Here is a 16,190-nt window from a genome sequence, read left to right on the forward strand (position 1 = left end):
CGGAAACGGCATTGGTCGCATTGATAGATGATCTCTGGAGGGCCCGGGACAGGGGTTGTTCCTCTGTCCTGGTCCTATTAGACCTCTCAGCAGCTTTTGATACCATCGACCATGGTATCATGCTGCACTGGTTGGAAGAGTTAGGGGTGGGGGGCACCGTGTTGCGTTGGTTCTCCTCCTTTCTCTCTGATCGGTCGCAGTCTGTGTTGATGGGGGGGCAGAGGTCGCCCCCGAGGCCCCTTGTATGTGGGGTGCCACAGGGGTCGGTTCTCTCACCCCTTCTGTTCAACATTTATGTGAAGCCGCTGGGTGAGATCATCAGTGATTTTGGGGTGAAATATCATCAGTATGCTGATGATACTCAGCTATACATCTCCACCCCGGACCACCCCAATGATGCCCTTAAAGTGATGTCCCAGTGCCTGGAGGCTGTACGGATCTGGATGGGGAGGAACAGACTCAGGCTCAACCCATCCAAGACCGAGTGGCTGTGGTTTCCGACGTCAATTGGTGCCATCACTGACTATTGGGGATGAGTCATTGCCCCCCACGGAGAGGGTTCGCAATTTAGGCGTCCTCTTGGGCTCACGGCTGTCTTTAGGAGAACACTTGACGGCTGTGGCCGGGAGGTCTTTTTATCAGGTTCGCCTGATTCGCCAGTTGCGTCCCTTTCTGGATCGGGACTCGTTAAATACGGTCACTCATGCCCTCGTCACTTCACGCCTGGACTACTGTAATGCTCTCTACATGGGGCTCCCCTTGAGGAGCACCCGGAGGCTCCAGCTGGTCCAGAATGCGGCCGCATGGGTAGTTATGGGAGCAGCATGGCGCTCCCATGTGGCTCCCCTCCTGCGCGAGCTGCACTGGCTCCCTGTGGTCTTCCGGGTGCGCTTCAAGATCTTAGTTACCACCTTTAGAGCGCTCCATGGCTTAGGACCGGGGTACTTACGAGACCGCCTTCTGCCACCAATAGCCTCTCACCGCCCAGTACGCTCCCATAGAGAGGGGCTTCTCAGGGTGCCGTCAGCCAAACAGTGTCGACTGGCGGCCCCCAGGGGGAGAGCCTTTTCTGTGGGGGCACCCACCATCTGGAACAAGCTCCCCCCAGAGATACAGAAGATTCCGGATCTGCGCACTTTCCGCCGTGCCCTCAAAACATTCCTGTTTCAGCAGGCCGGCCTGGCCTAACTTTCCCTTTATATTGCTTTTTGATTTTATTTTAAACTGGGATGTCTTGAATTATCTAGGACCAGAGTGTTTTAATTGACTTTTTATTAACGTTTGTATTACATGTATTTTTATCGTTCGCTGTTCACCGCCCTGAGTCCCTTAGGAATAGGGCGGTATATAAATTTAATAAATAAATAAATAAATAAACACGGCTCTATACTGTTGTCACCCAGGCCCAAGTAAGTAGTAGGAAAATCAGTCAGTGAAAAAACAAACAAACTTTATTCGAATAGCTGGGAGTTACTTCATTCCCAGCGTCTTTCAACTAAATTAAAGCAAATTCTTCCCAACACAAATTCCTCAGTCCTATCGCAAACCTTGATCCAATTAGGCAAACTGCCAAAGACCTTTCTTGGCAAACATTCAGAAGTCACAGATACAAAAATAAATGCAAGACGTAGATGAAGAAGATGAAGTTACATTGTTTTCCAGCAAAGCCCGAACGCCGTTGCTGGTCTGTTTTAAGCCTTATGGGAGAGGCCAATGATCTCTTGGCCCTACTCCTGAGTTGTCTCTTTGCTTGAGCTGCTCTTGTCTTCTGGCAGCTCTTCTCATGCATGCATTAGGAACAGGCTCCTCCTGTTCCTCTGCCTCACTCCTGTCAGTCTCTGGAGGCTCTGGAGTCCGCATTACAGTCTCCGATGGCCCTGGCCCCATCTCTGCCTTTGACGCAGAGCCCTCATCTGGGCCTTCCCCAACCTCCAGGACTGGCCCATGTTCTTCCTCAGCCTCATCGCTATCCAACTCCACTGCCAACTCCGCAGGCTGCTGGCGGACCACAACGTATACTATTTATGTTTTTTTAATGTATTTCATGTTATGGCTTGCACTAGGGAGACTAAACTAATTTCATTGAATATATTATGTACAATGAAAATAAAGACTATACTATACCATGAATCAGGTGGTTTCTTTGTGGCTACCTGCTTTCATGGTTACTGGCTCCGTCAGGCACATGGTGGGCACCCTCCCCCCTTGATTGAGCCATCAACTTGCTCGAGCTCCATGGGCTATCTCAGCTTTCTTACTGTTGAGTCCTAGTTTCTCTGCTGTCTGCAAGCTGACAAAGCATCGGGTGCAACCTGAGTCTATCAAGGGATTGAAAACCCCCCGGTTTTCTGAGTGGGATAGCACAATCTCCACTCGGGCAGTGAAAGGGACAATGGCTCCACTTACCATCGCAGCCCAATGGCCCTCCTTCCTGCATTGGAAGCAAGCTCTCATTGGGCATCATGAGTTCTCCTTGGGACCAAGGCAGGGGCTCCTGGGGTCCTCTGTTCCACCGAGTGTCTCTCCTGGCTTCTCCGGGGTCAGTACTCACGTCCAGCATGCCTTTTGTACTCTACCAGATCTAGCTCCACTGTAGTTGCCAGTAGGTACCAGGCATGGTGCTCATCCAGGATTCTTCGGGGCAGGCAGTTTTGGTACAGCTTCTACTCAGCCCATCTTGGAATTGATAGACCAGCAATTGCTCCGGCCACCCTCTCAACTTCCCCGTCAGGTTTCAGAATTCTCAGATGTATTCAGCCACCAGCCTAGTTCCTTGTGGTGTGGTCCAGATCTCTGCTTCTGCTCTAAGGGTCTGCGAGGGGTCCCTAAATCTGGCCTGGAGCTTCTCCATAAAAGTGTCAATGTTCCCCAGCTCCTTCATCATGGAGGGATACCACCCAGGCCACTGCTTCCCTCTCCAGACTTGCGGTGATGGCCTTCATGCATGCATTGTCATCCGGATAGTCAGCCTCATACCAGTCCAATGGCACCACGCTTGATTTAGAAAGTAAGCTAACTTCTCTGGCTACCCGCCAAACATCGCTCTCAAGGGAGAGGGTTCTCAGTTGTCCCAAATCAGCATGTAGCCCAGTAGCATTCCCAGTGCCTGTGGGATTGCTTGCGCCTACTGTCCCGCAGCACCCTGAAGTACTTCGGGTTGTCTCAGGGCCTCCTGGTGAGTATGTTTGTCCCTTGGGGACTTAGTCATTGATCCCAGCATTGCCTGGTGTGTTGATGCTGTTCCACACATCTCCATTCCGATAAACCTCTCATTGTTCCACTCAAGGGCTGTGGCACACCGTCAGGTATTTTCAGTGTGCCACTCCATGGCCCTCTTGGCTTTCCACTTCAGTCCCCGAGTCACAGCCACCCCCAGTGGGATTAGTGGGAACTTGCCTCAGTGGCTTTTCCCACTGTGCCCCGCCTTGGTTCCTTCAGTTCAGGAAGGGGGGCTCCAGCTGCAGCTCCTTCCTCTTGCACCGGCGGCTGCTAGGTTTTCTCTGCTCACCCCTTGGATCGATTCATGACCACTTGCATTCCAGAGTCCACTAGAGTTCCCACTGGCACTTCTTTTGACGGGACGTCTCAACCTTTGCTGTGCCTCTGCTTTTTACTCTGCACCAGACATCGTTGTCTTTTCTCTCTTCACAGCACTCTCAGAGGTGACTGAGTAGGCTGCGCTGCGGTTGATAAAGGAGAGTTGGTTTAATGTCAAAGTCTGACTAGCAACCCCAAGAAAAGTAGGCACTCTCAAGAATTTTGAAATCCCAAAAGCAAAACTTTATTGGAAACACAATTCCAGTACTGAAGAATCAAAGCCAACTCTGGTTTTTCCTGTGCAATGCATGCACAGTTAAACAATAGCTTTCTTTCTCCTCACCCTTGGTTAGTCACATTGTCCAATTAGGAATCTTTTGTTTTGAGAACTATTCACTTTTCTGTCAGAGACTTGCATCAGTGGCTTGGTGGGTTCTTGGTTCTCATGGTCTATCTCTGGCGTGTTTGCATTCTTTCTCCCTTTCCCTCCTTTCAGTTCTTTGAGAAGTTTGAATAGCGAAAAGGCATTTCAAAAATTCAACCTTGACATGCATGGTGCAACATAGAAGAACAAATCCATCAGGACAAGATTCAGCAGTCCATCTGCATTTAAAAGACAAAGGCCACTCTTTGGAAGACAGCAGAGTCCATATTTTGGAGAGAGGGGACTACTGGTTTGAAAGAGGGGTCAAAAAGGCAATTTGGACATTCTCTCAACAGAACGGAAGAGATATGATATCATCTATCTCCAATTTACAATACAGCTGTTTTAAGAAGGTTCCACACTCATTTGCACTACTCAGGTGATCCTGAGGACATAGATATACCTCCAAGTGGCCTCAACGACTCTCTAAAATAGAGGTGTCAAGCTGGTAGCCCTTGGACCAGATGCATCACATACAGGCCACGCCCATCCCGGCTCCACAAAGGCAAAAAAATGTCACGATATGTCACATGACACGATCAAGTTTAACACCTGTGCTCTAAAAAGAATTCAAATGACCAGTTGTCTGCAAGGAATATAAATCCTTCCATTCCCCACCATCTAATCAGAGCTGAAGAAGCGTTGAGAAGTGAAATGTCTTCAAAGAAAAACAAGAAAATCCAGTTGCCTCTTGGAAAAGCAGCTTTGGGACAACTATGATGTGATTATTTAACCAAGCTTTTTGTACTTATTGCTTTTCAGTTTGCTTATAGATAGTTCTCAATTTATAACCATACATTTAGTGACCATTCAAAGTTATAACGACACTGAAAAAAGTGACATGACTGTTCTTCACATTTATGACCATTGCTGCATCCCTATGATCACATGATCAAAATTCAGATGCCTGGCAAGGATCAGGTTATTATCTTTTGCAATTTCTGACAAGGAAAATCAATGGGAAAGCCAGATTCACTTAATAACCATGTTATTAATTTAACAACTACAATGATTCAGGTAACAACTGTGGCAAGAAAGGTTGTAAAATGAGGCAAAATTCATTTAACAACTGTCTTACATAGCAACAGAAATTTGGGGTTCAAATATGGTTGTAAGTCAAGGACTACCTGTATTATTTTAGCCTATGAAAAAATATTTGTTTTTCAGTTTCACCCTGATTATACTATTGTATTCAATAAGTTGGCCTCTTGTGAATGATTGAAATTTCTTTGACCTTTATACAATATTTCTAGATATTTTTCATTAAAAACATTGTGTTCATTTTGTGATGGCTCTGATCCTACGTTGTTGTTTTTTTTATTCCTTATAGCTATGGATGCTTTCCTTTGTGCTGCTTCATTCACATTTAACCATGAACATTTCATAGATGACATTAGTGGAATGGGTAGCAGAAATTATGCAAATTACTAAAACAATGTATGGACCCAATTCTGTTTTTCTGGGTGCAAAAACATACTACCTTGTCAAAGATTTTCATTAAAAATTCAAGTTATTCTTGTAAATACTAAAAAAATACCTTGTAGCTAGGATAACTTGATTGCTGTGATTCCTCTTTTTTGTTAAACGTAATTTAAAATCTTGGCTATGATAACTTTTATTGCTTGCAGGCACTACCAAGGAAGGAGGAGCTGGTGCTGTTGATGAAGATGATTTCATAAAGGCATTTACAGATGTTCCTGCTGTACAGGTAAAATGCTGTATTTTACTGACCTAGGAAGGATGGAAAGCTGAGTCAACTTTGAACCAGTCAGGATCAAACTCCAGGCTCTGGGCAGAATTCTAATCACCATGGCTCCTGTATGACTCCATAATTGTGGCATCACCAAAATGCTGATTCTGTTTGCAACCATTTGGAGAATGTATAGATTGGCCATGGCTAAACCACAATTTCCTTAACCGCAGTGCATTCAATATGATACAATGACATATTAAGCATACCAAATCTAGTGACTGTTTTCGACGATATGAGCTTAGCACCAGAACAAATATTCTATACCATAAACAAACTTTGTATACCATAAATACAGTATCAATATTAACAAAGTGTATTTATCACATGAAGTATCCAGAGCACAAAAAAATGAGTTACACTACAAACTCATTCAATACTATCATTTATCTTAGTGTAAATCCTGGGAGAGTATATACACTCATTTATTTAGGGTTTACTATTTTAATCTTTCTGAATCCTGCACCCCTGATCAGTTATATCAAATTTGCAGTTCATTGCTAAAAGAAACATTTAAACCATGATATCCGGAAATAAAATAAACCCAGAATATACATTATAGGGTTGCTGCAAACAGTTCTCACTCTATTATTTTCATCACCATAATATATCTAAAAACAAAAAACCTGCTTTGGTGGTCCTCGACTAACAACAGTTCATTTAGTGATCATTTGAAGTTACAACAGTACTGAAAAAAGTGATTTACAACCATTTTTCATACTTATGATCATTGCAGCATTGCCATGGTCACATAATCAAAATTCAGACGCTTTTCAATTGATTCATATTTTGTTGCAGTGTTCTTGGGTCATGTGATCACCTTTTGTGGTCATCTGACAAACAAACTATGGGGAAGCCAGGTTCACATAACAGCTGTGTTGCTAACTTAACTGCAGTGATTCACTGAACAACTGTTGCAAGAAAGGTCGTAAAATGGGGAAAAATCCATTTAACAAATGCCTTGCTTAGCAATAAAGTTTGGGCTCAATTGTCATAAGTCAAGGACTACCTGTATAAAGGTAAATGAAATATATAATGTTCGCATTTTTACATAAGTATTTGAAGTTTTCACCCTCCAAAAATGTTGAGCTACAAAGTTGATAGATTACTCTTGCTCCTTTTACAATTTCTTAGTCTCAGAAAAGAGTGAAGATCGTTTTATCTGCTTTGTTGCTGAAAAGCTTGGAACACTTCTGCAGAACAGGACCAAGCCCCAAACATTTTCTACCATTCTTTTGAACTTAAATTTTAAAACTGGAGTCAGGGGTATGACTTTTTTTACTTTAAATTTAAAAGTGGAACTAGGAATACTCACTTGTCTGACCTAATGGGGAAGGGACAAGTGTGCAAAAAGATACTTTGAGTCAAAAGCCAAGCAGAAATTATGGCTCCCTGTCATTTATGAGAAACAGGGTAACACTTGTCTAAAATCAGAACTTAAAGCTTATCACATTTTGAGATTTAAAACTAGCAGTGAAATATTGGCACAAGAAGAAATGCAATTTCCAGGCCAGAAACATTTAAATAGGACTAAAGACTTTGGACTAATTCTGGCTATTCAGTGGAGTCAGGATAGGGAAGCTCCAAGAATTTCCAGTCAACTAGTCGGTGAGGAGGAACAGCAGAGCAAAGGCTTCAATTAAGCTCTGAAAATCTAGTTAAATGCTAAGATTAGAAGTATATCTCCATTGTGGCTCAGTAACAAGTAATTTACAAGGTTGAGAGAAGTCTTTGCTCCTTCATAACTGAGCAGTGCACATTCAGAAGCCCTCTTTTTAAGGGAGGGTAGGGGTCAGGGGTGAAATGCTCCCGGTTTGGACCAGATCACCCAATCAGTAGTGATGGCGGCGGGCGGTTCGGAGAACCGGTAGTAAAAATCCCTGCCCCCCCCCCACCATGCCCAGCTGAGCTGCACAATCATCAGAGGCTTTTTTTTTACTTTTAAAATGCTTTTAAAAGTTTAAAAAAAAGCCACCGATGATCGCGCGGCTCAGCTGGGATCATCAGAGGCTTTTCAAAGCATTTTTTTCTGCAGCTTCTTGGCCGAAAAGGTGGTAAAAAAAAATGCTTTGAAAAGTCTCTGGCAACTCCCAGCTGAGTTGCCTGATCGGCAGAGAGGTATTTTTTAAAATGCCTCTCTGACAATCCCAACTGAGTTGCCTAATCGGCAGAGGCTTTTCAAAGCATTAGAAAAAACGCTTTACATTCAAAAGCATTTGAAAAATTAAAAAAAAAAGTTGGCCACGCCCACCCAGTCACATTAACCCCCCCCACTTAGCCCCGCCCACAGAACCGGTAGTAACAAATTTTATATTTCACCCCTGGTAGGAGTTCATCCAATTCATCAACACTGGACGATGAACTGTTCATATTAGTACTCAATTTTCTCTGGAATCCACAGATTTTTTTTCCTAGGTTTGATCTTCCAGATCTTTTTCCTTACACCAAAATTTAATGATTATTATATAATTTAGAGAAATTCAGGCAGTAATATAATTTCTTTAGTGTAATTTCAGAGTAACAGGTTTATTTTATCTATAAAGTTCTATTACATAGTAAACATGAAAATGATTATATGATGTATAAATAACTTTCCAAAAAATCACATTTTTATAGTATATAATAATTTAAAAATTTACTTAAGAATTTATTTTCCTATGTTAATATATGCTCTTGTGGTATTAGGTTGCCCTCTCTTGGCTGCTGTAATATAAGCAAGTTGGCTTTTATACTAATATAAAAAGTTATGAAGTCACCATTTTTATCACAGCTGTGATAGTTGACTTTTCACAATTGTTTTATGTTAAGTAAGTCAGTATCCCAGAATATTTTGTGCATTTCACATTTTTATGTGCTACTTCCAGTTTTCTTGGGTATTTACTGAAACAGAATTATTATCTTTCCATCAGTGGTCATTTCATTGTATGTTTATTGTTGAAAAATGATATAATATTTACAGTTTCCTTATGATTTATTTCTACATTCTAAAAAATATGAACCACCTACTTATATTTTCTTATCAATATTCATATATTTTTCTTAAAATCCCTGTGTTGTACCAAAAAGCCAGATTCATTTCCAATTGCTTTCTCTCAGTTATGACATTGGATTTTACATTAATTGATTCACAGTTAAGAAAGGATTATCAAAACTATTAGCAAATAATTAATATTTGCTAATCATTGTCCTGTTCTTCATACTAAGAGATTTCGTGGAACTGTAAGCGTGTCACATTGGGCACTTCCAATTAATAAGCCATCCTGCAAAATAGAAGTCACAAGTGCAGCACCAGCTATAGGAGACAGTCTTACTTAACTGCTTAATTGTTTTCAATTATTTATTGGACAAGATATGGATTTGACTGGAAGTTTCCTTTTCAGATTTATTCTAGTCGTGAACTTGAAGAAACACTAAATAAAATCAGGGAAATCTTGTCAGATGATAAACATGATTGGGATCAGCGCACTAATGCGGTATATCTATTTTTTAAATTTTACATATTTTTAAATGTGATTATATAATTCATTATAGCATATTTGCATTTAGAAAAGTTAATATTCTTATTTGCTCTTTCACTATCCCAGCTTAAGAAGGTCAGGTCATTACTTGTTGCTGGAGCTGCGCAATATGATGGCTTTTTCCAGCATTTACGACTATTGGATGGAGCATTTAAATTATCTGCTAAAGATCTCAGATCACAGGTGGTTAGAGAAGCATGCATCACAGTAGCGTAAGTATAGATCAAGAAAACAAAGTGCCTTGCTGAATGTAACTGAATATTGAGAGTCCTGTTGGAAATATACCAGATGTGCCTTGGTTTTTTAAAATTTCTATACAGGTAGTCCTTTATTTATGACTATGACAAAGCTTAATAATGCTTTGAATTAACAACAGCATTTGAAAGACCTATAGAGCACTTCTGACCATTGTAAAACATACCACTACCAAATTGTAGGAACATGATTGTGATCTGGATGCTTGGCACCCTGTTCACACTTATGACTGTTTTCCATCAATCATGATCACCACTTGGCAATATTCTCTGCGGCTTCCCTGAAAGTCAAATGGGGAAGCTAGCAGGGATGGTTGCAAGCTGCTGCCACCTGCCAAGAGGACTCCCTCTCCTCTCTGGGGGCTTTAGAAAGAGCTGTCTGCAATTCAAACAGAGAACTGAAATTCTTTGACAGGGAGCTTTCAGCCAGTCTCCAGAAGTAAGACAGAACCAAAATCCATGCAGGATTTTTGTTCCCTGAGCAAAGAAGTATCACGTGCTTCAGGAAAATGGGGGAAGCCTGGTGCAGGCCATGCATAAGTTCACGCTGAAAATTTTGCTTGGATTTTTAGTGGCGAAGCAGTGCAATAAAGTAAGGATCATGGGCTGCCTCAGGGTAGAGAAGACCTTGCCAGGTAAGGAACAAGCTGTGTGTCTTTCCACTTGGGTTGAAAATCCTGTTTGGATTTTGCAGGGAAAATTTTCAGCTACTGAACAGAGAGACATTTGCATGCAGCTTGTACCAGTACTCTGAGAGCCTTCCCCATCCACCCGAGGCACCTAGGACTTCATCTTCTTAATCAACCCCTGAGATCTCCTAATAACCACAACCAGGAATGCCAGGATTTTAGTTTTTAAGCAAAGCCATCACATGACATCTCACTTAATAACCACTTCTCTCATTGACTGAGTATTGTGGTGGTAAATCAAGAACTACCTGTATAAATAATATAATTAACACAAAATACCTGCATGAACAATCTGTTTTGTAATCCAACTCAAAGTTAAGTTAGCCCACTTAACAACTGCCATGACTTAAAACTATAATTCTGGCCTTAATTACAGTCATAAGTTGAGGACTACTTATAATAGGATTTAGCAGGTACCTGCTGGAAATGTTTGTGCTTGCACTCAGAGGATTAAAAAGTGTTTATTTTCTCATCTTCCTTCATGTAATTCTAAATGTGCAAAGCATTAAAGTGCCTAGGTAAGGATAAGCTTCACATTAGATGGACACAGCTGGTTTTTATGAATAATATAAAGTATTTAGCTTTTTTAGAGGTAGATGTTTATTAAGGAATCTGAAGTTGGCTTGTGTATGCTCCACTTCCTATCATCCCTGCTTTAATTTAATGTTTCATATGGCTGAATGCATCATTCATAGAAGAGGACAATCCACACTTGGCCCCTAAATTTTGCTCTATATGTAGTTGCCCTAGATTTTAAAGATTTTGATTTATAATTTAATCACTATAGCAAATTTGAAGATACTGGATGGTATAAATATGTGTATGCATACAGGTAAATCCCAAGTTACAAGTGAATGTTCGCTCGTAACTCTGAACATTAGCGAACGTTCAAAGTTACGTGATAAGCGTCCCCTAGATTTACGAACAAGTCCCAAAATTATGAATATTGCAGCACCACGGCAGTTGTTCATTCTTACAAATGACCGCAGATGCTCTACAACATTCACTCCCCCTGTTCCCCCCCTCCCCCAGGTCAGACTCAATTACTTTTCAAAGATCTCATTTCTATCAGTTTTTTTGCCTACTTTGTTACTTCAGGCTTTCAGTGCATTTGTAGAAAACAATCCTAACATATCATAAGATCATGCGAGATCAGTAGTGTGATCTCGTGCTATTGATCTTGTGTAATCTCGCACTTTAGGATTGTATGTGAATTGAGGCCTCGATGTTTGCATCGGAGGGAAGGCTTCGGTCCTTCAGGCCTTCCTCTGTTTGCAGTTTCCTTAACGAAGCCTGCAGAGAGATTACATTCCTGCAGGCTTTGGCAGCCCTTTGCAAAAAGCTTTTGTTGGCACCAGCAGAGCTTGGGAGGAGCGGGCACATCCCTCTGAAGCTCTGTTCCTACCAGCAAAGGCTTTTTGAAAAGGGCTGCCAAAGCCTAAAGGGATGCAATCCTCAGGCCCCTTGCCGACAAGAATGGAGGCCCAGAGAGCCGCTTGTGGCCTTCCGGACCTCCTTTCTCACCAGTGATCCACTTGATGAGGCCTCTGGTGATGAAAAAGGAGACTCAGAGGCCTGCGCACAGCCTTCCAGGCTCCTTTCTCACCAGCGATCCACTTGACAAGGCCTCTGGTGATGAAAAAGGAGGTTCAAAAGGCTGCACTCAGTCTTCTAGGCCTCCTTTATTGGCGGCAATCCGCTTGATGAGCCTCCTGTGATGAAAAAAGGAGGCCCGGAAAACAGAAGCCCTTTTTTGTCCCTGGAGGCCTCGTCAAGCAGATCGCTGGTGAGAAAGGAGACATGAAGGCTGTGCATGGCTCTCCGGGCGTCCTTTTTCATTACTGGAGGCCTCGTCAAACCCTTTGATGACAAGAAAGGAGGAAGCAGGCAAAGAAACAGGCTGGAGTGGAGCCAGGTCTTCATCAGTTAAGCCACCAGCACAGCAGGGTGGGGGGGAAGCAATTGTAGGGACCCCAGGGGAGGGAGAACAAGGTATCTGAGGGTCAGGGGAGGCCTTGGGTGGTCTGAAGTAGGTAGCCTGTTCCATCACTAGGCCACCCCATGGCCTTCCCCATTCCGAGATACCTCATGTGCATTTAACGAGCCGTGTATTCGATTAGCGAATGCATGTGCAAAAGCAGGGAGCGATCTCGTTCCAGGTACGAGATTCATTCCCACGAATCCTTGGGTTACGAATGGAATGGGAAGGTTCCATTACATTTGTAACTCGAGGACTACCTGTATATAAAAATTATAGTCTGCTATTCTAGATTGAATTCCAACTTTATTGCAACTTTTAAAAATGATTTAAAAGTACTAAAAAACTCAGTAAATGGCATCTGTCTCAGGTGTTAATTATCTATTTAATCCAGCTGGGTCAAATAGTATTGAAATAACTATGTCTTCTTCTTGTGCCATATCCGTCATCGGACGTTGGCAATTATGTTGACAATCCTATTTTTGTCAACAGCTGCATGAAAAAGTGCTGCTGAGTTTTGTCCAAACCAGTCCCTTAGGTTTTGAAGCCATGATGTTTTTCTTCTGCCTGGACCTTGTTTGCCTTCAATCTTTCCCTGGAGGATTAAGTGAAGGATGCTGTATTTTTCTGGGTGTCACATCACATGTCCAAAATATTCTAACTTTTGCTTTTTAATGGTTTTGATGATTTCCCTTTGCTTTCCCAGGCGGCTTATCACATCCTCATTTGTGATTTTGTTAACCCAGTTTATACGAAACAGCTGTCTGTAAATCCACATTTCAAATGCTTCTAGTTTCTTCAAGTGGTTTTCTGTCAGAGACCAACTCTCTACTCCGTAGAGCAGGATAGAAAAGATGTAACATCTAAACAAGCCTGATTTTCAGTCTTAGGCTTATGTTGTGACTGCAGAAGACCTTTTTCATTTTGAAGAATGCTGTTCAAGCTTTCTCTATCCTTGTCTTTACTTCACTGATCATGTCCCAGCTTTCATGTAAATTAAAACTGAGGTATGTGATCCTTTCAACTTTTTCTAGTGGTATTCCTTCCGAATTTATTGGTGGTAAATTAATGGGTTGTTTGCTGACGACCATGATCTTGGTTTCTGAGGTGTCAAACCATATTTTTCAGATATTTCTGAGACACTGTTGATGAGGAGCTGAAGGTCTTCATGCTTACTGGCAAGCATAAGCATATATTTAATTGTAACATCAGTGTATCTTAAATTGTTGATCTGAACACTTTACTTTGAGGCCACATCAATGTTTTCCAGTGCTTTGTTGAAAATTGACTCAGAGTAGATATTAAACAACAGTGCAAACAGAATACAGCCTTGTATGACCCCTCTTCGTATTTCTGCATCATCTGAGTATTTTTGGCCTAGTCTCACATTTGCTACCTGATGCCAACATTGATTCTTTATGATTCGGATGTCTTTGTCATGTAGTCCCACTTGTTTCAGGATTTGTAATAGTTTGCTGGTCTTATTTTATCAAATGCTTTTTCAAAATCAAGCACATGTAAACACTGTGATTGACATCTCTACAGCACTGTACAAGAACTTGAATGCTGAACAGGGCATCTCGTGTACCAAGATTGTTTCTGAAACCAAATTGTGTGTTACTTAAACACTCCTCAATTTAGTTGTATATTCTTGTGTGAATTATTCTCAGGAATATTTTCAGGGCATGACTCATTAAGCTTATTGCTCTGTATTTGGTACACTTCTTTGCATTTATTTTTTTGGGATTGACACAAAAGTTGATTTTAGCCAATCATTTGGTATCTTTCCTGTTTCATATATTTGATTGAAGAGCTGCAGTAAAAATTTCTTCCCATTGTCTTCCAGCAATTTTAAAATTTCTGCTGAGATATCATCACGTCCTGTAGCTTTTCTTGTTTTTGCTATTTTTATTGCATGTTCAATCTCCTCCATAGTGATGTTTGGTCCAGTTGTTATCCATCCCATATCAATATCATCCCTAGTGTCCTCAAAAAGTTCTTCAATATATTCCTTCCATCTTTTTAGTTTTTCATCCTCATCCAAGATGATTTTCCCCTCCTTGTCAACTAAATTGTTGATTTTCTTTGTGTAGACACCTGCTTCTTTCACTTTTTTGTGTAAGTTGAAATTATCATGAATACGTTCTGTCTCTTCTATTTCTTTGCATCTCTTTGCAAACCACTTTTCTTTTGCCAGACAAATTTTTTTTGTAATTGTTTTCTGCAATTCATTGTATTTTTCTTTGTTTTTATTTTTATAAAAATAAGATGAAGTATTTCATCCATCATCCACTGTTGTTTCTTGTGGTGCCTCTCTTTGTTTTGAGTTTGTTACCTCTACTAATGCATTTTTAAATTTATTCCAATTCATTTCTACATCTTCATTATTTAGGTTGTTGGTTTCTCTTTAAGTGAATTTCTAGTTCTTTTATCTTTTTTTTTATTGAAAAGTTTTACAAAGAAGAAATACAATTTTTTTCCCCATATTCCCCCCACCCTTTCCCCCCCTTCATCCCACCCTCCCCCCCAGACTTCCCAGAGCAAAATACAAGGTATTTCATTTAATCAATCATAAACTAGATTAATCTACTTATCCTCAAAGTACTAACTCCCCCCCTGAAACCTTAACTCCACTATAGATAACCTAATGTTTCTAATATTAACATTCATTCATAAGCTATTTGATATTTTCTTGTCTGATTCTTATTTTGAATATAATCAATCCATCTTCTCCATTCCAATACGTATCTTTCTTGCGTGTGGTCCTTCAAGTACGCTGAGATTTTCGCCATTTCTGCTAGGATTGTTACTTTCAATATCCACTCTTCAATAGTAGGCAAAGAGTCCTTCTTCCAATATTCAGCTACCAGCAGCCTAGCTGCTGATATTAAGTTCAAAATCAATTTAGTCTCTGAAACTGTACAGTCCATAGTTATACCCAATAGAAACAATTGAGGAGTAAATTTCAACCTTCTTTTCAAAATGTTCTGCATTACCCACCAAATTTTTATCCAAAATGCCTTGATTTTCTTACAGGTCCACCATATATGATAATAGGTTGCATCATTACATTCACATCTCCAACATTTAGCTTGCAAATTCGAGTACATACATGATAATTTTTTAGGATCTAAGTGCCATCTATAAAACATTTTATAAAAATTCTCTCTCAAATTTTGTGCTTGCGTAAATTTAACATTTCTGACCCAAATCTTTTCCCACGTTTCCATCATCACTGGTTCCTGAAAGTTTTGTGCCCATTTTATCATACAGTCCTTAACCAATTCCGTTTCTGAGTCTATTTCCAATAATGCATTATACAACCTTTTAATATGCATTTGACTTTGATCTCTAATCTGTTTCACCAGATTTTCCTCATTTTGCATAACCCCAATTTTTTGATCCTCCCTCCATCTAGCTTGAAGCTGACCATACTGAAACCAAGTATAAATTATCCCTTCTTCTTTTAATTCATCTAGGGGTTTCAGTTGCAACTTACCCCTTTCCAAAAGAAGAAGCTCTTTATACGTAATCACCTCTATTTTTTGCTCTGTACTTATATTTTCTATTGCATGTCTGGGATTTGCCCATATAGGTATCTTATAGTTCAGCTTGTATTGGTACTTTTTCCAAACCCTCAACAATTCATTTCTGAGTATATGACCCTTAAACACTTTATCCACTTTTTTTTCATATAACAAATAAGCATGCCATCCATATAACAAATCATAACCTTCTATATTTAACATTCTTTCTTCAGTTGTTAAACCAGTCACTAATTTGTGATAAAGCTGCTGTTTCATAATACAATCTTAAGTTAGGCATTTTAAGACCTCCTCTCTCACGTATATCCTGTATAATTTTCAGTTTCACTCTTGATTTCTTCCCAGCCCAGATAAAAGTATTAACCCCTTTCTGCCATTCCATCAGATTTCCATCTTTTTTAAGCACTGGTATCATTTGGAACAAAAATAAAAACCTAGGTAATACATTCATTTTTATTGCTGCTATCCTTCCCAGTAGTGATAGTTGTAACTTTT

At 40.6% G+C, this 16,190-nt stretch overlaps 1 protein-coding gene across 50 annotated transcripts in view; it reads left to right on the forward strand.

Moving 5' to 3' along the window:
• The window catches only part of CLASP2 (cytoplasmic linker associated protein 2), a 495,740-nt gene that overhangs the window by 242,216 nt on the left and 237,334 nt on the right, over positions 1-16,190 (forward strand). For all 50 annotated transcript variants that reach the window (XR_015734236.1, XR_015734237.1, XM_060686009.2 and 47 more), the window contains 3 exons: positions 5,590-5,669; positions 9,092-9,184; positions 9,296-9,441. Coding sequence is in view for 48 of the 50 variants with exons in the window: in XM_060686009.2 (XP_060541992.1) it covers positions 5,590-5,669; positions 9,092-9,184; positions 9,296-9,441 (319 nt within the window). In the remaining 2 variants the exon portion in view is untranslated. The remainder of the gene's footprint in view (positions 1-5,589; positions 5,670-9,091; positions 9,185-9,295; positions 9,442-16,190) is intronic.

This window comes from Pantherophis guttatus, chromosome 4 (assembly GCF_059756535.1).
Source record: "Pantherophis guttatus breed Tessera chromosome 4, ASM5975653v1, whole genome shotgun sequence".
Taxonomy (NCBI): Eukaryota; Metazoa; Chordata; class Lepidosauria; order Squamata; family Colubridae; genus Pantherophis; species Pantherophis guttatus.